Consider the following 25,545-nt stretch of genomic DNA (forward strand, 5'->3'; position numbering starts at 1 on the left):
TAAGATAACACCTGAATTATTTTTCAACAAAGAAAAAAAAGAAGAAGTTAAGATTTATTAGGTACTTGGGGAAAAAAATCTTCACTAATCAATGGTGGACTCCTGTTGCAGTTTCACAGTAAGAACAGTCAAACAGTTGGATTAGATCCTCCGCCTTCCACTAACAGGCATTCTGTGTTATTTTCTGCTGAATTCTGATTAAAGTTCATCCATAAATCACTGCGTCTTTTCCTCCCGCCGAGCCCCGGCGAAAGTTGCTCCACGTGCTCTAGTGCGCCGGTGCATGCATGCAGCGCAGGCTGGTCAAACAGGAAGCAGCTCGTGAATTGCTGATATTTTCAGAGTAAAGCTGCCGATCTGCGTGAACAAGCTGGGGGAATCGCATTGGTATTAATTTATTTTGAAAGTCAAATTACTGACATTTTCGTCTCGTCTCGTCTCATTAACGAAAACAACAGATACGTCTCATCACATTTCCGTCTTTAAAGAGATATTTTTAGCTCGTCACGTCTCGTTTTAGTCACGTTGACGAATTGTTTTCGTTATCGTCATCGTTAACGAAAACAACACTGGTCCACTCCTGTCCTCTGAATCAGGGATGTTCAATTTATGGTCCGCAGGCCAACTTTGGCCTGCCAACAATTATTTTTGGCCGGCGCCAGTTTTTGTTATATTTTTTGCTGCCCTTCCTCTCCTGACCACAAACTGACAAAGTTGATGATCAAGAACTGAGAGACTGATTTGAACAGCAGCTGAACTGAGAGCATCAGAGGACTGTCTCAGAGTTATTGTGACTCTTCATGTGTGTGATCGTCCATACAGGAGGAGGGAGCTGAGGAACATCTCCTCTAAATGAATGGAGTCTGTGTATTTTCAGAGAGAGAACAGTTTTTGATAAAGCTCCAGTCTCTCCAGTCCAGCTCACACACACACACAGTCCAGCTGTTGTTAAAAACTCCACACACTGATGAACATTCATAGGATCACTGTTTGAAACTATTAGATTAAATGAAAAAAGATGTCTCTATCTTACAGTGTGGTGGATCCTCATGCTGGTAGAAAGGAATGATTTTATCAGAGTTTCTCACAAAACCTCATCTGCTTTGAGGAAATCTTTCACAGCTACTTTTGATTCCTGCTGAAATGGTTTGCTGGATCGTTAACTAAAGTCAGAGGACACTGTTCTTGAATTTTCTGCTGAAAAGAATAAATTAAGCTTGTTTTGGTGATAGTTTTACTGTAATGGTGCGACGGTCTGAGGCTCAAGAGCAGAAAGCAAGCAGAGTCTTCAGGATCCAACAGGTTGTCTCTGAAGAGTGACCGCTCCAATGATCTTCCACCAGACTTCAGGCCTGGACCTTCAGACACAAAGTAAGAAACTCTTAGTTTCCTTTAATTTCAGGGTCTATATGGATGACCTCACCTTATTAACCATGACCAAGGCATGCACAGCGTGGTTGCTAGGAAAACTCCAGAACAACATCGAGCTGGCTCGCATGAAGATCAAGCCGCGCAAGTCCAGAAGCATCTCCATCATCAAGGGGAAGTTGTCAGACCACCGCTTCCACATTGGAGAGGAACCCATTCCAACGGTCTCTGAGAAGTCGGTGAAGAGCCTAGGGCGCTAGTATGATGTCTCCCTCAAAGATAAAGAGCAAATAGAGCAGCTTAGGAAGGACATAGCCAGCGGCCTGGAGAACATTGCTTGGACCCTGCTTCCTGGTAAGCTGAAGCTTTGGTGCATGTAGTATGGACTTCTTCCATGTCTCCTTTGGCCACTGACCCTCAATGAAGTTCACTGTCAAAGGTGGAAAAGCTGGAGAGGATGGTCAACGCCTATGTCAGAAAGTGGCTTGGCCTTCCCAGGTGCCTTAGCAGCATTGGGCTTTATGGAAGAGGGATGCTAGAACTTCCCATCTCTAGCCTGGTAGAGGAGTATAAGCGCACCAAGGTCAGGTTGGAGATGACCCTGCAGGGTACCTGTGATGCACTCGTGGCCCAAGCAGCACCCATCCTGGCCACTGGGAGGAAGTGGACCCCGCCAGCAGTAGTTGAGCAAGCAAAGGCAGCAATCAGACACAGGGATATCATGGGGTATGTTCAGGTGGGGAGGAGTGGTCTCGGTCTCTCTACTAGCACACCCACCTGGAAAAAGGCCAATCCAGTCGAGAGGCACAAGTTAGTGGTTCAGGAGGTACGCCGGGAAGAAGAAGCTGGAAGGTGCTCAAAAGCCGTGGCACAGGCAAAGCAAGGGCAGTGAATGACTTGGGAAGGAGTGGAGAGAAAAAAAACTCTCCTGGAATGATCTATGGGAGATGGAGGCATTCAGGGCAAGCTCTATAATCAGGGCTGCTTACGATGATTTACCTTCCCCCGCAAACCTGAGCCAGTGGTATGGTGAAGACCCCACATGCTCTTTATGCCAATGTGCGGCAACACTAAAACACATCTTAGTGGGATGCAAGACCAGCCTAATCCAAGGCCGGTACACCTGGCGACACAATCATGTGCTAAGGTGTCTTGCAGCAGTGCTGGAAATCCAAAGCACAAGAACGACGCCCTTCCTCAGCCACCATCACATTGGAAGGCAGCATTTTTTGTCTGGGAGGGTCAAGCAAGCTGCAACATTACCAAGTTCAGCTGACATTGGGCAGCTTGGTAGGGCATGGGACTGGATGTTGCTGGCAGATCTGGACAAAAAACTTTGCTTTCCACCGGAGATTGCATCCACCGATTTGCGTCCAGAACTCATTCTGTGGTCATCCTCGCATAAGCTCGTTTATATCATAGGGTTTACTATACCCTGGGAGGGTGCAGTGGAGGAGGCCTATGAGCGGAAGATGCTGAGGTATTCCAATCTTGCAGCAGACGCCAAAGAACAAGGCTGGAGTGTGAAAGTACACCAAGTGGAAGTAGGCTGTGGAGCTAGAGGAAGGATTGACCTGGGCCTCCAAATGTCTGATAGCGGATGGGGGTGAACCTGAGACGCTGGGATTCACTGCTGAACCCTCTGGAGGTGTCATGGGCTTGTCAGCGAAACACCTAAGAAGGAGGGCGCCCAGTTGACAACCCAAAGGATGCCGTCATTCATTTGCCTGCCACAGTGTCTCATTGGTGCCATTGATATCTACTGAGGGATAATAACATCTAGTCCTACATAACAAATCATTAGCAATAACCATCTTTGTCCAGAAGGTGATAGCATCACACTGAGCCTCTTTCAGTACAATGTTTTCCTGGATTTCAATAAATTCACTTTGCAGTGAATCAGCTCTGGCCCATGGGAAGATTTTTTGTGCTTCTGCAGAAAGCCCTCTTACATAGGAATGGATTGTAAATGAACAGTTGGAGTTGTTCTCCTAATTTAAAAATCTTCAAAGCGAGTCTTGAAACTCTCAATCACTTCTCCAGGAATTCCACATGGCGCTGATGATCTCCTTGTCCCTTAGTCTGTTCCAGAAGTTTGGGGAAAATGCAGCATGCCCTCCTATATGTAAAAATAAGGAGCACTGCTGAAAAGGGGACATTATGAAGTATCAAAAACATGTTAAGTGGAATCCAGGAAGTGAGTCTGATGGATAGAAAATATTAATAACAATTCACCACTTTTGTAGAGCTCCAGTTTCCTCTGGAAGGCACACACTTCTGTCATCAGCCCACACACAGTGCTGTTCCTCCCCTGTAGCCTCAGGTTTAGGCCATTGAGATGAGATGTTATATCTGTTAAAAATGCCACGGTTTCCATTTTCATAGTATTTTGCACAAATGCAAGGAACTCTTCTGCTTTTGCGCTCTTTAGCTGTGACAGAAACTCGTGCAGCTCCTTTCTAATGGCCCAAAAAATGCTCCAGGACCCGGCCTTTACTCAGCTATCTGACGTTGTTGTGCAGGGGTAGATCATCATAAGCTGCATCTCCCTGTGTCAGAAATGTGCTCAGCATGCGGTCCTGCAGTGCAGATGATGCTCTCAAGAAGTTGATGAGTTTCTTCATTGCTTGCATGACTTCAGAGTACTCTTGTCAAAGTTTTGCACAGAGGGCAGACTGGTGGATTATGCAGTGGTAAGATATCAGGCCAGGGTGGCTTGCTCTCAGATGTGAAACCAGCCCGTTCTGTCTTCCCAACATGGCTGGAGCTCCATCAGTCGCAATTGACACAACTTTTTTCACATCTATCTCTTTTTCATTCAGCATTTCTGAGATTACTTTATGAATGTCTTTCCCTCTTGTTTGTCCTCTGAGGTTTGCCAATCCCAGGATATCTTGAATAAACTCCTCCTTTGCCTCATCATAATGCCTCACAAACACCACCAATTGTGCATTTTCAGTGGTGTCAGTGGATTTGTCCACTGCAAGGGAAATGCACTGTGCATTTTGTAATCCATCACAGAGCTGTTTGGACAAACCATCAGCAAGCACGTCAATACATATCATTGCTGTGTCATATGAAAGTGGGATTTGCTTTATTTTAGCTGCTTACTGCAAGACGTGCTTGAACCACAGCGACTGGTTGATCACAGGTATTGAGACACATCGGTTGAATAAAACAATAAAGTAAGTCCTTTGTGACACACAGCAGGTTGAAAGTTCACTGTTAACAGGTAAGCAGATACAAAACCATAAAAGGTTAAAATTGTGTTCACACTTTATCTGCATGTTGAAAGGGTGAGGTTAAACATTTACAACTGTACACAAGTGGATCTGCAGGTCAAAAAACATGGAAGAAAAGTTCATCTATGGGTCTGATCGACTATGATAGACTCCTTCCGCTGTGGCCCATTGATCTGATTGACTACTTCATCTACTATCTCAGTCTCTTTCCTCTTGTGTCTGCTGTTGTGCTGCCATGACTCCTGTCTCCATGTCGTCAGTCAGTCCATCATATTCTATCCATTACCAGGTCTTCTTGGTATCATTCACTTCCTCTACCTGGTGGAGCTACATGCCATGTAGGAGCCTGTCTCTCCATGTTCCCTGCTCCTCCTTGCTCTCATCTTATTTTTATTTTTGGTCATTTTAATTTTTTATACTTATCCTATTTATTCGTTCTATTTTTACTATGTACTTTTAATTTATTTTACTTTTCTATTTTATAATCTTATCTTACTTTTTTTTTTTCATTAGCTTTGTATCATGTCTTTTTATGTTTTTAGCTGTTTTAACTCCAGTGTTTCCTCATGAGGGTCCTTCACGCCGGGAGTTGGTCCTGGTCCTCTGCTGGGGTCTCTGCGCTCGAGTCCTCTGGTCTTGGCTGGCCTGGGGGTCTCCACACCTTGGTGTGCGGGATCCCGTTGGTCTGACGGGGTCGGGGGTCGAGCGCTGGGGCCCCAGTACTAATGACCTTCGCCTTCTCCTGGTGTGAACGGCTCCACTGGTAGTGTTTTCCCATGATGCTTAGTGCCATGCCATGTCTCCTCCGCCTTGCTATGGGCAAAAATTGGGTGTATGTCTGTTTGTGTGTGTGTGTGTGTGTGTGTGTGTGTGTGTGTGTGTGTGTGTGTGTGTGTGTGTGTGTGTGTGTTCTCGTATTTCTATCCTTGTTGGGGCCAAATGTCCCCACAAGGATAGCAAAACGTGGAACGACGTGCCTTGTGGGGACCTTTTTCCGGTCCTAAGTAGGAGAAACAGTGTTTTCTTGACCATGTTGTTGTTACTGAAAAAAGTAAAAGTGCAAAAACATTTCTTTAGGGTTAGGCTTTGTTGTGGTGTGGGTTAGGGTTAGGGTAAGGGTCAGGGTTAGGGGCTAGACATGAATGGGAGTCAATGGACGGTCCCCACGAGGATAGAAATACGAGACTGAGCGTGTGTGTGTGTGTGTGTGTGTGTGTGTGTGTGTGTGTGTGTGCGTGCGTGCGTGTGTGCGTGTGCGTGTGCGTGTGTGTGTGTGCGCGTGTGGTGTATACTTATTGATGGTGCGGCTTTTATTCTTTTGTTTTTTATGACTGTTGTTTTTTTTTTTACTGTTAAGCACTTTGCGTTGTTTTTATTATCATGAAAAGTGCTAAACAAATAAAGTTTGATTGATTGATTGATTGATCAGGTTTCTGTGGTCTGAGGATTCACTCAGTAGCTCCTCCTTTGCGGCCGTCTTAATGATGGATTCCTGTTGTAGTGACTCCAGTGCTGACTAGAAAACCTGACCATATTTGGTGAACATTTGTATGTTTTCACTTGCTGCAAACTATTCCAACTATATTAAAGTATTCTCTCCTGATTACCCAAATAAGTTCAATATAATTATAATAACTTTGATTGTTTGATGAGCAATGGCAGAAAACAAAGACACAACACCAGCAACATATGTCATTCTAGGTGTTTGAACAAGTGTGTGTGTGTGTGTGTGTGTGTGTATTCAGGCACACAGCAGAGTCTTCAGGATCCAGCAGGCTGTCTCTGAGGAGTCACTGGTCCAATGATCCTCCACCACTCTTCAGTGTTGAACCTGGACCTTCAGCCACAAAGTAAGAAACTCTTAGTTTCCTTTGATTTCCTCCAAACCAGAGTGAGAGATGTTGAGCTCCCTTTCAGATTCAGATCCAGGATTGTGAAGCAGTGTGAGAGTTGAAGCTGGATCTTTGTGTAGGGTGATCATATTTCTCTGAGGTTGATGAACTTGCTTTATTATGCTTCAATGATGCAAAATTAACTTCTTTAACAAAATAAAATGAATTGTAAAAACTTGTAACAAAATAATAGCTCTCTTAGACTCTTTACAAATGTTAATGTTCTAAATATGAACTCTTCTGTTAGAAAATCCAGCTTCAACAATATATTTCTATAAGATCGAAGAATGGAAGAGTCTCACCAAAATACTAACTTAAGAAACAAAAATTACATTTACTTTTAATCTTTCATTGTTTTCTTCATCCTGCTTTTCTTCTAAATTCTATTTTTCATCTCGGTATGTTGGAAAAAATTGTTTGCAGTTCATCTGAGAAGGCGCTCTTAAGCTTAGGCATTTTCCGTGATCCACTGTCGAGTTAAGTAGAGAAGGAATTCATCAGTTCTCCATAAATAGTGTTGTAAACAGTCGGAATGCATTGATCTCATACCTTGTATTAACAGGGTTAATAAATAGAATTTAGATTGTTCTCTGATCCCACTCGATAGCGATAGGAGGTGGTAATGCGCCTGTTGAAATGGTGCCATCTGCCATTAAACAACACAGAAGAAGAAGTGCTCCGCTGTCTGAACAACACCGTCTTCTCCGCTCCGTCTGTATGTGTATGTGTGTGTGTGTGTGTGTGTGTGTGTGTGTGTGTGTGTGTGTGTGTGCCCACGGCGCAGATCGACAGCCTCTCGGTAATTACATCGCGCAACAAAGTATCATAGTATTGTGTGCAAAGCGCTGGTCAATTTACGTTCTCTTGCTATGAGAAACAGTGAACCCCAGACATTTCCTTGAATTTAAAAAACCCACCTGGACGCCTCGGACAGGACCTAAAAAGAGGACATGTCCGGGTAAAGGAGGACAGAAGGGTACCCTATCTTTATGTTGAGTTGCTCAGAGTAAATGTTGCTTGGTGTCCACAAAGAGAAGAAGAGGACTGATGCTTCCAGTTAAACTGATGGATTCTTCTCACAGTTTGCGCTCCAGTACTTTGTGGGTATATATATACAATGGGGGAAATAAGTATTGAACGCATTAACTGTTTTGTCATTACATTTATTTCCAAAGATGCAATTCATGTGACATTTCTTCCAGACACTGGTATTAACTCAAATAATCCACACATGAAAAGAAATCACAACATTCAAATCCATAAATAGTGATTATGTGGAATTAAGTGCAATAACACAGGAAAAAAGTATTGAACACACCATGGGAAAGCTGTATAGTTTGTCAAGGAAAGGCACCATACCATCTCACACCTGAAAGTAATTAGTCTTTGTACTTCCTATAAGTGCAAACCAACATCAGCTGGGTTAGTGCTAACTGATGGCCCTATAAACAGGTTGTTTTTTCACCAAGTAGTCAAACAAGACACATCTCATGATGGGTAAAAGCAAGGAGCTCTCTCAAGACCTTCGCAGCCTGATTGTTGCTCAGCATCAGAATGGAACTGGTTACAGACTTATCTCAAAGAATCTGAGTATTCCAGTAAGCACCGTTGGGGCCATTATCCGCAAGTGGAAGAAGCATCACCTTATCATCAACAGGCCGCGCACAGGAGCTCCTCGCAAGATTTCTGACCAGGGAGTCAGAAAGATGGTCAGAAGAGTTCTCAAAGAGCCAAGGACCACCCGGAAAGCACTCCAGCAAGACATGGAGGCAGCAGGTACAAGTGTTACAGAGAAAACGATAGGCAATGCACTCCACCGCCATGGCCTCTATGGACGCTCAGCCCGCAAGACTCCGTTCCTCAAAAAAAGGCATGTTGAAGCTCGTCTAAAGTTTGCTAAACAGCATCTGGATAAGCCTGTGGAATACTGGGAGAATGTTGTCTGGTCAGATGAGACCAAAATTGAACTTTTTGGCTGTCATACTACACACCATGTTTGGAGGAGAAATGGCACTGCACATCACCCAGATAACACTATACCAACAGTGAAGTTTGGTGGTGGAAACATCATGGCATGGGGTTGTTTCTCATCTCGTGGTACTGGCAGACTTCATATAATTGAAGGAGCAATGAATGGAAACATCTATCGGCAAATTCTTGAGATGAACCTCCTGCCATCCACCAGGATGATGAAGATGAGACGGGGCTGGACCTTTCAACAGGACAACGATCCGAAGCACACGGCAAAGTTGACTCTCGAATGGTTTAAAAAAAAGAAAATCAATGTGTTAGAATGGCCCAGTCAATCACCTGACTTAAATCCGATCGAACATTTGTGGAAAGAACTAAAGATAAGGGTTCACCAGAGGGCACCAAAGAATATTCAGGATTTGAAGACAATCTGTGCGGAGGAATGGGCAAAAATCACACCTGAGCAGTGTGGGCGATTAGTTCATACATACAACAAGCGTCTGGAAGCAGTCATTGCAAACAAAGGCTTCTCCACAAAGTATTAAACGAGTCTCAGATAGTGTGTTCAATACTTTTTTCCTGTGTTATTGCACTTAATTCCACATAATCACTATTTATGGATTTGAATGTTGTGTTTTCTTTTCATGTGTGGATTATTTGAGTTAATACCAGTGTCTGGAAGAAATGTCACATGAATTGCATCTTTGGAAATAAATGTAATGACAAAACAGTTAATGCGTTCAATACTTATTTCCCCCATTGTATATATACATATATACAAAAAAACTGTGATATCCACAAAACATTTCACTCCAGGCTGACAGTAAACCATCCCAGGATGTCACTCACCTAATTTCAGAGTAATCTGATGTGGCATTTCAAAATAAGAGCCCTCCAAAAATAGCTCTTCTTGGATTATACTTACTCTCATTTGAAAAATCATGAAAGAAAAAAATCCCTCTGATATCCACAAACCATTTCATTTTCAGCTGATGGTAGGCTAGCCCAGAATGTCACTCACAAATCCTCAGAATGATCTGTTGTGGTATTTCAAAATAAGAGCCCCAAACACAACTTTTGATGTATTGTCAACACAACTTCAATTTTTAACATGTCAAACACAAAACCGATTTTACATTACAGGACCACATACTTTGGAGGTGGAACCTTCTGTCACAGGTGTCACATTAGATCTGTATGGCAACAGAAAGAAAATGTATAAAGAGAAATGGTTCTGTGAACAGTTCACAGAGAACAACTGCAAAAAGCCAGGACACAGCAATGGAATTGCCTCTTGTGCTCTTGAATCAGGATGCATTGTTGCAGTCACCTGGCAACGCTACAATTTTTATGATTACTTTTCTAATCTTCTGTGTTTAAGATAAAGTTACTTTTTCACATGTTCTACACTCAGTGTTAGCTACAGTACAAAAGATTTTGTGGTATTACTCCATCCATCCATCCATCCTATCTCTCCTGCTTATGTGTGATTGCTGCTTGACGTGCCTGAAGGACCTCCAAAGGATGTGGTCCTGTACTGTAAAATCAGTGTTGTGTTTGACACATGTTAGAAATTGAAGTTGTGTTGACAACACATGAAAAGTTGTGTTATTTATGGGGCTCTTATTTTGAAATGTACTCGTATTTCTATCCTTGTGGGGGCCAAATGTCCCCACAAGGATAGGAAAACCTGGAACGATGTGCCTTGTGGGGACCTTTTTCCGGTCCTAATGAGGGGAAACAGTGTTTTCTTGACCATGTTGTTGTTACTGAAAAAAGTAAAAGTGCAAAAACATTTCTTTAGGGTTAGGCTGTGTTTTGGTGTGGGTTAGGGTTAGGGTAAGGGTCAGGGTTAGGAGGTAGACATGAATGGGAGTCAATGGAAGGTCCCCACGAGGATAGAAATACAAACCTGTGTGTGTGTGTGTGTGTGTGTGTGTGTGTGTGTGTGTGTGTGTGTGTGTGTGTGTGTGTAGACACACAGCAAAGTCTTCAGGGTCCAGAAGGCTGTCTCTGAGGAGTGACTGGTCCAATGATAATCCACCACTCTTCAGTGTTGAACCTGGACCTTCAGACACAAAGTAAGAAACTCTTAGTTTCTTTGATTTCCTCCAAACCAGAGTGAGAGATGTTGAGCTCCCTTTCAGATTCAGCTCCAGGATTGTGAAGCAGTGTGAGAGTTGAAGCTGGATCTTTGTGTTGTGTTGCTCAGAGTAAATGTTGCTTGGTGTCCACAGAGAGAAGAAGAGGACTGATGTGTGTGAGGAGCAGCCAGAAAGATCCAGAAGCGCCGCTGCACTAAGTAAGAGTGGACATGTGTCTGCTGAGGGACTGGTCTGTCCTCACTGGACTTGTTGTTGTGTTGTAGAGACATGAAAGCTTGTTGTTTGTGTGCAGTGTGATTGTTGTTGTTGTCTGTGAGCAGGTGTGGGTCTGCAGCAGCTTCTAGAAGAACATAAGAAGAGTGTGAGGAGGAGATGTGAACGTGTGACTGAAGGAAGTGATGAAGCAGGAGGAGGAAGCCTCCTCAACAGGATCTACACTGAGCTCCACATCACAGAGGGACTCAGTGAGGAGCTTCAGAGGGAACCTGAGCTGCAGCAGCTGGAGACAGCTTCCAGGAAGGAGAGCCTCCATCACACTGCCATCAGGGTTCAGGACATCTTCAAAGCCTGGGCCCAGCAGCACACACACATCCGAGTGGTTGTGACCAGCGGCGTGGCCGGCAGCGGAAAAACCTTCTCGGTGCACAAGTTCAGTCTGGACTGGGCCGAGGGCCTGGAGAACCAGGATGTGGGGGTGCTGGTGGTGCTCTCCTTCAGGGAGCTGAACCTGCTGGGAGAGCGGCCGTACAGTCTCCTCTCGCTGCTGGCTGTTTTCCATCCCACGCTCCAGAAGCTGACGGCAGAGGAGCTGGCCGTCTGCAAGCTGCTCTTCATCTTTGACGGCCTGGATGAAAGCAGACTTTCTCTGGACTTCAGCGGCGGCCGGCCGCTGCTCGACGTCTCCCAGCAGTCTTCGGTGGGCGAGCTGCTCACTAACCTCATCCGGGGGGATCTGCTACCCTCGGCTCGGGTCTGGATCACTTCCCGACCGGCGGCGATCCATCAGATCCCTCCAACATGTGTGGACAGACTGACAGAAGTGCGAGGCTTCACTGACGCCCAGAAGGAGGAGTACTTCAGGAGGAGGCTGAGTGATGAGGAGCTGAGCAGCAGAATCATCTCCCACATCCAGACCTCCAGGAGCCTCCACATCATGTGTGGAATCCCAGTCTTCTGCTGGATCACTGCTACAGTTCTGGAGCACATGTTGAGCAGCGAGCAGAGAGGAGAGCTGCCCCAGACCCTGACTGACATGTACTCCCACTTTGTGCTGGTTCAGACACACAGGAAGAAGCTCAAGTACCATGAAGGACCTGAGACGGGTCCACAGGAGCTGACGGAGGCTGACAGGGAGCTTCTTCAGAAGCTGGGCAGGATGGCCTTGGAACATCTGGACAAAGGAAACATCCTGTTCTACCAAGAAGACCTGGAGCAGTGTGGTCTGGATGTGACTGAGGCCTCGCTGTTCTCTGGAGTTTGTTCTCAGATCTTCAAAAGAGAGTCAGTGATCTTCCAGAAAGCCGTCTACAGCTTCATTCATCTGAGTGTTCAGGAGTTTCTGGCTGCAGTCTTCATGTTCCACTGTTTCACCAGCAGGAAGACAGAACTGATTAACTTCTTAGAGCCACAGCTTATTGATCTTGGTTATTATCATCCTAATCATTGTTTCCCATCTCTGGATATCTTCCTGATGGCCGTCCTTCAGAAATCCCTCAGCCATCATAACGGCCACCTGGACCTGTTTGTCCGCTTCCTTCATGGCCTCTCTCTGGAATCCAACCAGAGACTCTTAGAAGGTCTGCTGGGTCGAACAGAGATCAGTCCAGAAACCATCCAGAGAGTCATCCAGAACCTGAAGGAGATCAACAGTGATAGAATGTCTCCTGACAGAAGCATCAACATCTTCCAGTGTCTGATGGAGATGAAGGACCTCTCAGTCCATCAGGACATCCAAGAGTTCCTGAAGTCAGAGAACAGATCAGAGAAGGAACTCTCTGAGATCCACTGCTCAGCTCTGGCCTACATGCTGCAGATGTCAGACCAGGTCCTGGAGGAGTTGGACCTGAAGAAGTACAAGACATCATGGGAGGGACGACTGAGACTGATCCCAGCTGTGAAGAACTGCAGGAAGGCTGAGTGAGTCCACATGTCCTCATGATCAATGTCTCAGTGATGTTTGTAGAAAGTAGTTCCTGTAGTTCCTCTGTGGAGATGATCCTCAATGATCTGTCCTGAAGAACCCATCAGTCCACTGTCTGATCCGCTGCCTCAGTGACAGTGAGGGCAACATGAGACAGTGAGGGCAACATGAGACAGTGAGGGCAACATGAGACAGTGAGGGGCAACATGAGGGGCAACATGAGACAGTGAGGGCAACATGAGGGGCAACATGAGACAGTGAGGGCAATATGAGACAGTGAGGGGCAACATGAGGGGCAACATGAGACAGTGAGGGCAACATGAGGGGCAACATGAGACAGTGAGGGCAACATGAGACAGTGAGGGCAACATGAGGGGCAGCATGAGACAGTGAGGGCAACATCAGGGGCAACATGAGGGGCAACATGAGCACAGTGAGGGGCTACGAGGCAACATTGATCCCTCCCGGTTATTTACAGGTATTTTTTTCAGTGTGACAAATACATTGTGTGGCGTGAGTGTGTGACAAAAGAGGCTTGGGGCCGAGTTGGTAAGCGGGTTACAGTCAAGCCCCGGCCAACTCGGCCCCTTGAGAGCCCCGCGACAGTTTGAATGTGGCCAACTTGGCTGACTTGGCTTTGGGCCGACTTGACTATATCCAAAAAAAGAGACCTGAACCCAAACCCGTTAAACCCTAACCCTAATGTGACCGACTTTGCCGGGGTCGACTTGACTGTATCCCGGTCTGAGGTCAGCGATATTGCACAGCTGTAGAGGGCAATAGGCTCGATGCACAACTCAACCACTTCCTGAACTTCAGGAGGCTCCTTGCTTCCTGTCCTTCATGATAGGACGAGCTGATTAATGCAGCTGTGTCTGAAGTTGTTACAGAGGTCAGACACACCTGCATTAATCAGCTCGTCCTATCATGAAAGACAGGAAGCAAGGAGCCTCCTGAAGTTCAGGAAGTAGTGAAGTTGTGCATAGAGTCCATGGAGCACGATGAGCACAGTCCAGGTGGTAACCTGGCAACTTGAGTGCAGAGCAGGGGCAACAGGGAAACTTGAACACTTAAGGGGCAATGGGACAACATGAGCACAGGACAGGGGCAACGAGGCAACATGAACACAGTGCAGCAGCAACAGGGCAACTTAAGCACAGAGCAGTGGTAATGTGGCAAATTTAACGCAGTGCAGAGGCAACGGGGCAACATGAACACAGTGCAGGGGTAATGGGGCAGGTTTGGGTATCTGGACATCCAGCATCAGTTCGAGATCTGGAACACCATGTTCTCTCCTCCAGGTTCTCCTCCAGGTTCTCCTCCAGGTTCTCCTCCAGGTTCTCTCCTCCAGGTTCTCCTCCAGGTTCTCCTCCAGGTTCTCCTCCAGGTTCTCCTCCAGGTTCTCTCCTCCAGGTTCTCCTCCAGGTTCTCCTCCAGGTTCTCCTCCAGGTTCTCCTCCAGGTTCTCTCCTCCATGTTCTCCTCCAGGTTCTCTCCTCCAGGTTCTCCTCCAGGTTCTCCTCCAGGTTCTCTCCTCCAGTTTCTCCTCCAGGTTCTCCTCCAGGTTCTCCTCCAGGTTCTCCTCCAGGTTCTCTCCTCCAGGTTCTCCTCCAGGTTCTCCTCCAGGTCAACATGAAGCCAAAGTGAAGAAGTGAAGCTCTGATGTCCAACAGTCCATCAAAGTGTCCTCTCTCATAACATCCTGTCCTCTCTGGTCTCATTACAGTCTTTCTGGCTGTGGACTCTCTGATCCTCACTGTGAAGTGATCTCCTCAGCTCTGACCTCTGACCCCTCCCATCTGAAACATCTGGACCTGAGTAGGAACAAGCTGAAGGATTCCTCAGTGAAGATTGTGTGTTCTGGACTGGAGAGTCCAAACTGTAACCTGGAGACTCTGAGGTCAGTTCACTGTCTGAAGCTAGAGGACTGAGAGGAGATCAGGAGGATTCCAGATGTAGTGTGGACAGAGAGTGGACTGAGCTCTGCAGCATGTTGATGAGAGCTCTTCTCCTCCTGGAGGCTTCACCTGTTTGGACTTTACATTTCTAAACTCTTCCAGTCTGAACCTTCTTCAGCTCTCAGTCACTTCAACATCAAACTCTGTCCTCTAATCTCACTGCTTTCTCTCTTTATTCAGGTTGAGGAGCTGCAGGTTGTCAAAGATAAGCTGTTCTTCTCTGGCCTCAGCTCTGAAGTCCAACCCCTCCCTCCAGAAACATCTGGAACATCTGGACCTGAGTTATAACCATCTGCATGATTTAGGAGTTTCTCAGCTGTGTGGTTTTCTGCAGAGTCCACTCTGTGGTCTGCAGACTCTGAGGTCAGACTCCATGTTTGAGTGTGTTTCAGTAAAGTTGTGTTAACTCTGCATTTAAACTAACATTTACAACCAAAGTTAGAAAAGATTCAGAAAAAAAAGCTGAAGGATTTGCGTTCTGGAAAGAAGAGGCTGCAGCTAAACATTCACACTTGAACAAAAAAAAAAAAAGATTTGACGTTAAAGCATTTGCAAAAGAAGAAAAAGTGTGTGTGCGCGCGCGCGCGTGTGTGTGTGTGTGTGTGTGTGTGTGTGTGTGTGTGTGTGTGTGTGTGTGTGTGTGTGTGTGTGTGTGTGTGTGTGTGTGTGGCTGAAATGACTGCTAGGTGAGATATTAGACGATGGTCCATCCGGCTGCTGGAGGGCAGCTGCAGTAAAGAGACAATGACACACATTCAGATGAAAGTGAGAGGAGATTCAGGAAATGTAAAGTCAACAAAGAAACAACAACAGAGAATGAAAGAAAACATCAAAATAAGCCAAGTATTTCCAGTCATTCAGATCAAACCTGGTTTGACACATGACTCATGGAAACAGTCCAGCTGTTCAGCAGCAGCAACAAGGATGTAGCGGCTGGGCTCTTCACTCCTCCATGGCAGAACTAAACAGCTGACTGAGCTTCACAGGGTTCCAGTGTGGATTGGAGGATGAAGAGTTGTGAAAGTGTCCAGTCAGTCCAGTGAGGTCTGGATGGGATGTGGTTTCAGAGTTCAGTCAGAGGAGGAGGAGAGTGAACAGGCTGCAGAGCTTCCTCCAGACCATGTGGGGGCAGCACTTGTTCTCAGGCTCCTGGCCTTGATTGGGAGCTCGCCATCAGGAATTTGATCTCGTTGCAGAACACCTGGCTGCACGGACCAAACTATTCCACTGAGAAAGTTCAAGTCAGCATGAAGCTAAGCTAACACCAAGCTAACAGCTGAAAGATAAATGGCTTCAAAACACATTGACACCATGTTAACACATTAGTATGTTAGCATTGGTATGCTAACATATTAGCATGTTGACACATTGACGTGTTAGCATATTAGCATGTTATCATCAGCATGTCAGGACATTAGCATGTTAGTGTTGGAGCCTCGGACTTTCTTTCATCCCCACCCAGTTCTTTAATTCTACACTTGGTATAAAAAATGCCAAATCAACTGACTTCAGATTATTACAGTTTATTTAAGTATAACCAGATGTAATGTTCAGCGCTCTGGATCTTACAGGGAAAAACACGCATGACAGGCCCTTGAGTATTTTGCCCCGAAAAGATCCTGATCATTCATGCAACAGAGCTTTTATTCCATGTTCTTCTTGGCTGGGCCTGCCTAGTGTTGCCAACTTGGTGACTTTCTCACTAAATCTGGCGACTTTCCAAAGCCTCTTGGTGACTTTTTTTTTTAAAAAAAGCGACTAGCGACAAATGTAGCGACTTTTTCTGGTGCTCTGGAGACGTGACAGGACGTCTCGTTGCTGTCCTCAACGAGCAGCGGATGCTGCCGTGAGCCCCTCCCCCGTTCCAAAGCACTCACAAGCGGTCAGTCTCAGCAGCGCCCCCTGCTGCAGGCAGAGCAGAGAGGAGACCCACACCACTCCTCCACACTTCTAATGAATCAAGCGTGCGCAAATCCGCCACTGCTCCCGTCCTGGGTCACAGAGCGGGATGGACATATAAATGTTTCGTCACTGTCACACTTTTGTCAGTTCATTTGTAGTTCTAAACATATTTAGGGTGTTTTTAGCTCAGTTTTTGCTTGTCTCACGACCAGTCCTGGCGCCAGCCCAGTGTACACGGGGCGGACGGGGGGGGGCGCTGAAAACCGGGGGGGGGGCATGATGCATAGGTGGAGAAAACCTAACGGGGCAACATAAGAACAGAATCCACAGGTCAGCGGCGCTGTTCCGGCATGTTCAACAACGTATGATTATTAACCACATTGCCAAAAAGCACAAATGGTAACAAAACAAATGTTAAAATAACCAGCTCTCACCCTTCGTAGCGCTGGAGTCTCCTCTTTTTTGGAATTTTGAATAGCACAACACTTCATATTGATTTGACCAAGCCAGTGAAGTTTGCTATTGTTTTTTAAGCTCATAATATACTGAAAACTTTACTTTTTTTTAATGAAATAGTGGACTTTGACTGAGGGGGCAGGGGAGTCCCCCTCATGCTCCCCCTTGACACCGGGTCCGCCCATGACATTATTCCTCTCTCCTAAATGCAAATTGCCAATTATGCAAATTAGGTGATGACGTCATCTAGCGACTTCCAGCGATTTTTAGGACAGCCAATAGCGACTTTTCTTACTGGGGAGTTGGCAACACTGGGCCTGCCCTGACAGACAGGCTGGACTTCATTCGCAATTGGGCAATGTAGTGCTGCTGCTGCTGCTGCTGCTGGACTTCTGCCCTCACACCTGAAAGGAATGAAGCCCAGCAGCTCATGAAGAGCCTTGGCTGATTGGAGGCTTTTGGAGTCAAAGGACTGAGAGGAGTTTAGGGGGATTACAAATCAAACATCAAACTCTGTCCTCTACTCTCACTTTCTCTCTTTATCCAGGCTGAAAGGCTGCTGGTTGTCAGAGATCAGCTGTTCTTCTGTGGCCTCAGCTCTGAAGTCCAACCCCTCCCTCCAGAAACATCTGGAACATCTGGACCTGAGCAGGAACCCTCTGCAGGATTCAGGAGTTTCTCAGCTGTGTGGTTTTCTGCAGAGTCCACTCTGTGGTCTGCAGACTCTGAGGTCAGTCGACTGTCTGTTCCTGTTGTAGAAGGAGAAATGTTTGTCAGCAGCTGTGATCTGAGACTCTGATCCTGCAGTGAGAGAGTGGACTGAGCTCAGCAGCAGCTGACTGCTGTGTGTGGACATGAGGAGGAGTGTGAATGTTGTGTGTGATGAAGATCCACAACAACAGAGCAGCTCATTGATCAGGACTCAGTAATGTGGAGCTGCTCATTTCTCCATCAATACATCTGATTGGTTCCTCCTCATTGATTCTGCTGCTTTCTCTCTTTATTCAGGTTGGAGTGGTGCAGTTTGTCAGAGATCAGCTGTTCTTCTCTGGCCTCAGCTCTGAAGTCCAACCCCTCCCACCTGAAGGAGCTAGACCTGGATTCCAACCATCTGGAGGTTCCAGATGTGCAGCAGCTGGTTGCTCTCCAGCAGAGTCCAGACTGCAGCCTGCAGACTCTGAGGTCAGTAGATGGTTGGAGTGAGTCCATGCTGCTTTCAGCAGGTTTGTACTAAACACAGTCGGTGTGAGAACAAAGATCCAGTGTTTGACTCTCAGTGAGGCTGTGAGAGGAGAACGCTGAGCAGCTTCAGGATTGGACAGCAGAGGACACACAGTCAGCCAATCAGAGGAGCCACAGGCTTGTTGTGTTGGTGTGACAGTGGTGGTCCTTCATGAGCTCTGAGCTGCTGACTGCTGCTCTGAACAGGACTGAAGTCCTCACTGCTTCACACACTCTGACCTCCACCTCTCATCTCTCTGCAGGTGGAACTACTTCCAGCTCTGAGTAACAGAGGAAGCAGCAGAAGAGCTGCTGAGTGTCAGTGGTGCAGTGTGAAGAGCTGTGAGAGTCCAGCATGGAACCATGGAGCATCAGGAGATCTTCAGCGTTCAGCCCTGCTGCTCTCCCTCATTTCACCATCCTGAAGGAGATTTATCCAAAGAACCACTCAGAAAACGTTTTCAGATCAACAACATCTGCTGTTCCTGTGAGACTGGTGTAGAAACAGCTGTCCAGATGTTCTCCTCATGCTCTCAGATACAATCTGCTTTGATTTTCAAAGTGATTCTAGACTAAATCTCTTCATTTCTGAGTCATGTGTCAGAAAACAGGAGAATTTTTGGACTGACTGCAGAAGAAAAATGATGAATTGTTCAGTCATGTAATTCTCTGCTTGGTGAAGTTTTTCATTCCTCTGAATCAGATTTTAAAGTCAATCCTCAACTTTCAATGATTTCTAATTGTTTAGCAGCTCAGTAAATATGATCAAACTACTGAGACACAGATCTTAGACACAATCTGTGAAACAGTCCAGATTCATTTGTCCTCTTTGTTCATAAAAACTCTGTTTTGATCAATATTTAGTGAAGCTGGTGTTGCACGTGCACAAGGATGACACCAGATGTCCACGTGCCAATGGAATGTATTTCTCATACAGGAGCTCTGCAAATGCAATCCAAACAATAAATGTTTGGAAAATAAATGCTGCTCTCTGCCCCGAGTCCGCTCCTGTGCTGGCTTCTTTGTGGGTTTCTAGTTTTCTAACACAAATAATGCAAAAACTAAACAATAATAATACCAAGCATATCACGTGCAGCCTCTACTATTAACTATTTATACATAAAACTACTCAATGAACTCACAATACTAACTTTCACATTTCAGTAAAGGCTCACAAATACTTAAACATCTTTACAAACACACAACACTGAAAATAACATGACAACACATAATACACAACCAGATCAGCACTTGATGCTAGTGATAGCCTCCCTCCATTGATCTAAAACGCATTAAATACATGAAACACAACACCGTGAAACAAGGGTAGACGTTATGAAAGCATATCTGTAGCACTTGTGCACTTTACTCACCTGCAAATGCAATACAAACAATAAATGTTTGGAAAATAAATGCTGTTCTCTGCCCTGAGTCCGCTCCTGCGCTGGCTTCTTTGTGGGTTTGAGAAACAGCCCCAGTTTCCCCTAGAAAACACTCATGCTGCCTCCGACTGGCAGATTTGGGTATTGCCCGAGATCCAAGCAGGTGAGCAGTGACACAAGACCGACAATAACATCAATCTCAATCAAATAAAAAGTGGGGGGGCAAGACAATCAACAAAACTACACAATCTGGACATCAAAAGAACCAACTGAATGTCCAGGGTGCCACACTAGTTTATTGTTTCTTCTGTTTTCTTCTCATCTTCTCTGAAGCTTAAATTCCTGATTGAAGTCTTGATGTCAGCTGATAGTCAGAGAACTCTTTTCCTGTTTGAGAGCTTTGTTTCATTGGTTTAGAAGGAAACACAGAGAATTCCCTCCTGACTGGATTGATTTGGGAACATGTTCAATGTTTGTTCTAATAAAGTCTGTTGAACTGTTTCTTGTTCCGTCCTCTTTCCACCACCACGCTGCTCACAGCCTCTGAAAACACAACCTTTAGAAAACTGCTGCCACTGGTCTCCATGGAAACGGAGGAAACAGCCGTAGTCAGCAGTTCTTTGGCGTCACAGCAGTAAAGAGAGTTTTCCAGTTGTCATCAGGACTCCACAGGTGGAGCAGCAGTGAACCAACAGAGCAGGAAACAGAGTTTCCAGTCAGGCTAGTTTCTCTTTAGTTGATGGTTTATTTGTTGAGAAGCAGAGGATGAAAATGCGGCTCTTCCTGGACTCTCCTGGATCTTTTCTTGGTGGTCTGTCTGCTGCTCTGTTCCTACTTTCTTCCTGATCTGTTTCCTGCTCTGTTGACAGCTGTGTTGACAACAGTTCAGCCTGGATTCAAATGACTGCAGCAGACCACTGCTTCAGAGAAAGGCCTTGATTCTTTGTGGACATGAGACTTTTCTCTCTGCTGTCAGTCAGCTGACCTGCTGCTGCTCCTCCACAATCCTCTCCATGGCCTTTCTTAGCGCCCCCCTCTGGCCTCCTCCTGAAACACAACTAATCCAGCAGTGTTATCATGAAGTCTGAGCAGCAGGACTCCTCCAGTCAGAGTGGAATGAAAAAGGCTGCAGCTGCTCTTTAAATGTCCAGACTCCATGACTGGGTGTCCTCCTGTCCCTCAGGGTTCCTCACTTGAAGACTAAATGTGTGTTTGATGAGTGAAGAAGTCAGCATCTCACTCCGCTCTCTCCAGCTCTCCTCCTCCGACTCTTCCACTGCAGCTGTTGTTGTCCTCAGCTGTTTCTCTAGATTCAATCCCCGGGCATTGCAGAGCAGCAGCAGACACTGTCCTCCCCCAGGAGGACTCTCCCTCCCCCATGTTGTTCACCGTCCCTCTCTCCTTGGCATTCTGGAGTGTCTGGATCTCCATCCAGTGTTTGGTGACACACAGCAGGACTTTTCCACAGAGCGGCCGTTCTCCTGGCTCTGAGGCTTTTCTAATGTCTGCAAGGAAAGAAAGTCACTGAATCCTGAAACATCATTGATGTTAAAGCTGCAGCAGCTTCACCTGTTCAACTCAAAGCAGAATTTTAATGTCCAAGTAGTGACTGATGTGTAACAGACGCTCTACAAAGAGACTGTTAAACTTCATATTTCAGCTTCAGACACATTAAACTCTGGCTTTGCTCACAGATCCAGACTGTTTAGACTCTAACAGACTGACTGACAGTGAAACTACGTCTCATCAGGATCATGTCATTTTTCCTCATTTTGAGAAAAAACATCCAGACCAGAACTTTCACACTGCCTGAGTTCAGCTGGGAGCCAGAGAGAGAAGTGGAGCCCCGGCCTTGGATTGGTCTTCCCCTTATAGACAGTCCCATCAGCCTCCGTCCAATCCGTGGCCAGCCTGAACCTCCTGCTTCACACAGAACATGAGCAGAGAGCCCTGACCCAGGAGGGAGGGGAAGCGTCTCACAGCCATGACTCCTGCTGGGCCGCTGTGCTGCTGAGTCCCTCACATCCTAAATGAAACCACTGGAGGACTCAGCTCTGCTTCTCTCCAGGAACCATGTCCTCCAGCTCTTCTGTCTGACAACACTGTTTTGGTCTGCTGCCTGAAAATAAGGCCGTTCACACTGCAGAGGCTTCAAGAGGAAACAGAATCTCAGAGAGTTCACAAACTTGACACATTTGGCATTATCAAGATGAAACACTGCATATCACCAGGACACAAGTGACATGAGTTTTGGTCACAGACACCTGACCAAACTGTGACCCTCTGCAAGGGGGATTAGTTAGAATGTAGACCCACTCAAAAAAATCCTCCTGCAGCACCTGGACAGGGACTTGAACCCTGAACCCTCAGATTAAAAGTCTGATGCTCTACCATCTGAGCCATCCAGAGCTGTACATTCCATGAGAGTAGATTCATGTTTTCCAGCTTGTGCCTGTTTTGGTTGTTTGCTCCTCACTCTGTTCTTTCTTCTGGCTGCACGTGGAGCTCAGCTGGATCTCTCTGCCTCCACTAGAGGGAGACTCTCACTCAGTCCAGAAGAGATGGAGGGAGAACAGTGTTGTGTCCAGTAATGTCTGCACACCCAGATCTGCATGCAAAAACCAGGGGCTGCTAATCTGTAAGATAAGATCTATGATTTGTTGAAATTATAGTAATGTCAACATAGAGACTCCTCTAGCACTCAGTGTGGTCCACTGAGAATCAAACATCTGTAACATCTGTAAAAATCCTTCTGGAGCTGCACAGAGATGATGAGATGATGAAGAAACTGATGCTGCTCCTCAAAGTCTCTTCCTCAAACAGAGTTTCCAGGAGTTTCTCTGTTTTACATGATAATAAAATAAAGTATTCTGGATCATCTGCTGCCACTGCTCCACATGTCAGCAACGCCCTCTTGTGGCCATATTCATTTTGACAGGGGTAAAATTGGAGCTCATGAAATGTCGTTTTCTAAAGTTTGACAGGAGATTGATGGGAGTTCAATGATTTTTACTGACTTTCATAAATTGCTGTACTAAAGTAGGTTAACCTAACATCTGGAGTCCTGTAGCTTTGAAAGAAAGAAAGAGAAGTTTACCACATACAACAAATGACTCTAACAAGTGGTTTATTGCTGAAGCTCAATGTTCAAACCTGACATCATGTCAACAAATCAGCATCATCATTGTATTTTTCTGACATTGGTGTTTGACCCTAACTGAAGACAGACCATGTCATAACACACATATTACTAGAGGTATATGAAATCCGTTTTATTTTTTCCCCAATTCCGTTTTTTCCGTTTTAATATTTCTGAATTTGGTATTTTGTTTTTTATGCTCATTTTGACCATAAAAAAATGTGTCTGGTAAGTGGAAATGAATAAATGTCCACAATTTAATAGGATATAACAGTCGATTTAATGTTTAAAGTCCTGCAACAAAGAAATACTTTTCAATTAGTCGCATGTGTCTTTGCGAGTCCAGTCCACAGTATGTTGACAGTATTTACAAAAAAGCTTTTCCCCTGAGGCATAAAAGTCCGTGTACTGTTCTGCTCTGTATTTAGCGCTTAGCGTGGAGTTTCGGAACTGTTTTGAATGTGTGAGAGGGGAGGGAGCAGCTGGCTTGGACATCGTGTTGTTGCGTCGCGTCTCGTCGCGGCTAGAACGCGCGTTCACATTTGTTTTCAATTGTATTTTGACGCAAAATTGCGGAAAGCATTTGACGTTGTGAACGCAGCTTTAGCATGTTAGCAGCGCTGTGGAAGTGACGTACACGTTGCAGCAGCTCGGGCGGTCCCCCCGGCATGTTTGCTTTGCACTATAAGGTTCCATTTTCTCCCAAAAACTGAATTTCAGACCAGATTAGGACGAATTCCGCAATACTCCGCGTTTTATTCCAATTCCGTTTTCATTGGCCATTTCCGCGATTCCGTCCGCAATTCCGTTAAAACGGATTTCATATGGCTCTACATATTACTCATGTTCATGGTTGATTGTCTGATTGTAAAGCTGAGAAGGAACCAGTGGACAAGGGCTGACAGAGCTGTCCATGGTGCTGGTATCATCTTAAAGCTAGGGTCGACGATCTTGGAAAACTAGCATGTAGCACGAATGTAGCATCTCCCCAAGGCTCCCCCCAGCTCCCACCCCATTGGAGGAGCTCCGTTGGCAGCGAACGCACTGGACGCGGAAGCACCGCGCGCACGGAGTTTGTGATCGCTTCCAATGTTATTAACCTTTCTGACTGCTGCACACAACACGCACAGGAGCGCAGCGCGCCGCTCCGCTTCCTTCTATTTTTCACGTGAGCCGAGAGCCCCTTGGAAACGCGCGCGCTCTGAACCAGGGCCAGCGCACGCCATTGAAATGTACGCGCAGGAGGCTGGTAGAACGGCGAAAGGATATGATTGGTTTATTAAGAGCGGTCCTCGCCTTATGATTGGTCGGAGTTTTTACTGTCCTTTGGCCGCTTCAGTGGTCAGATTTTTTCCGCACCTTTTTTAACATAATGTCTTGACTTCTCCCAGGGGGGAGGAGCATTTCACTCAGTATGACAAAAAGTGCTTTTGGACAACGTCGTCTACCCTAGCTTTAATGCAGTTGCAAGGGACTTGGTGTGAATGACACATTTGCAGGCATATAGGTGCATCGGAACACACACACACACACACACACACACACACACACACACACACACACACACACACACACACACACACACACACAGACACACACAGACACACACACACACACACAGAGAGCTGTCCATGGTGCTGAAGTATCAACCTAATATAGTGTTTGTGTTTTTGATGGTCTCTGCTTGTGGAAAATAAACTCTCCTCACTGATGTAGAAGCAGCAAGCACATTTTGACAACCGTGACTCAGTCTGGAAGTTTCCTTCTTCTGATTGTAGAAGACATACTTCAAGTTTTCCTCCATTCCTGACCTCAGTACTGCAGGAATTGCTTCACCGTGAGCCGGTGTTTCAGCCACAGAGGAGGACCAGCAGGAGGAAGAGACACACAGAGCGTCTGTTGATGACAGATTTTCTGGTCTGTTCGTCCACTCTCTGAGACAATCCTTTTAATAAACCACTTCATCTCTGTTCATGAGCTTGAAGATATTGATTTTAGACATAAAACTTGGAGATGCTGGGGACTGAACCCAGGACCTCCTACATGCTGCAGCACTCTGCTCTTTGAGCAAAGTAAGGCCAAAGTAAGCCCATCTCGGCCAATCAGAAAGTTTGCCTAGAAATCTCAGCTCGTGTCTGGGCCAATCAGAATGCTCGCTTGGGCTCGTCTCCAGGGCGCAGGGCCCAAACTCATTTACAGTGTGTGTGTGTGTGTGTGTGGGGGGGGGGGGGGGGGGGGAGCGAGAGAGAGCGCAGCCGGTATGTACTTTTAAATATATTTTTTTTATTTTCCAGATAATAAAGATAATGTTTAGTGTCAAGTGCGTGTAGGTTTGTGCAGAATCCCCACTTGAAAGGATGTCCCCCAACTGAAGCACGCAGGACTCCACTCGTTGCCTTTTTAGTTTCTTTTATTGCAGTTGCAGCGTTAGTTTTAACGGCAGGGTTAGCCGTTAGGTGTTTGGCGTTAGGTGGAAAAACCTCAAAAGAAAACAAAGGGAATACAATGTCAGTGCTTGAATACAAACACAAAATTGATCATTTTAACACAAAATGTTATCACTCTTGTTTTAGCTTCAATGCATTTTAACAAGTACATTTCAAACCCTTACATTAATTAACAATATTTTACCAAACACTTTTTAGCATTTTAAACGAAATAAATTAAAGTTTTCTATTTCCGCTTTTTTAATACTGCAAAATCTATATTACGTCTTAATCTTTATTCCTTCTCAATCAATTCGGAGGGCTTTTAGAAAATAAAATATAAA

At 45.7% G+C, this 25,545-nt stretch overlaps 1 protein-coding gene and 1 non-coding gene across 2 annotated transcripts; one reads left to right on the forward strand and one right to left on the reverse strand.

The window, feature by feature from the left end:
• Positions 1–1,433: 1,433 nt before the first annotated feature.
• LOC115384891 (NLR family CARD domain-containing protein 3-like) lies at positions 1,434–17,776 on the forward strand (the record flags this gene model as incomplete). The annotated part of the gene is made up of 9 exons (XM_030087064.1): positions 1,434–1,603; positions 1,867–2,094; positions 6,401–6,460; positions 10,456–10,554; positions 10,711–10,775; positions 10,899–12,714; positions 14,444–14,617; positions 14,856–15,038; positions 17,581–17,776. Coding segments are annotated over exons 1-9 (2,991 nt in total), but the record flags the coding sequence as incomplete, so codon positions are not given.
• A 4,196-nt stretch (positions 17,777–21,972) lies between these two features.
• Positions 21,973–22,045, reverse strand: trnak-uuu (transfer RNA lysine (anticodon UUU)). The gene has a single exon. It is a non-coding gene; the product is annotated as a tRNA-Lys (tRNA).
• Positions 22,046–25,545: the final 3,500 nt, after the last annotated feature.

Source organism: Salarias fasciatus, unplaced genomic scaffold (assembly GCF_902148845.1).
Source record: "Salarias fasciatus unplaced genomic scaffold, fSalaFa1.1, whole genome shotgun sequence".
Classification (NCBI taxonomy): domain Eukaryota; kingdom Metazoa; phylum Chordata; class Actinopteri; order Blenniiformes; family Blenniidae; genus Salarias; species Salarias fasciatus.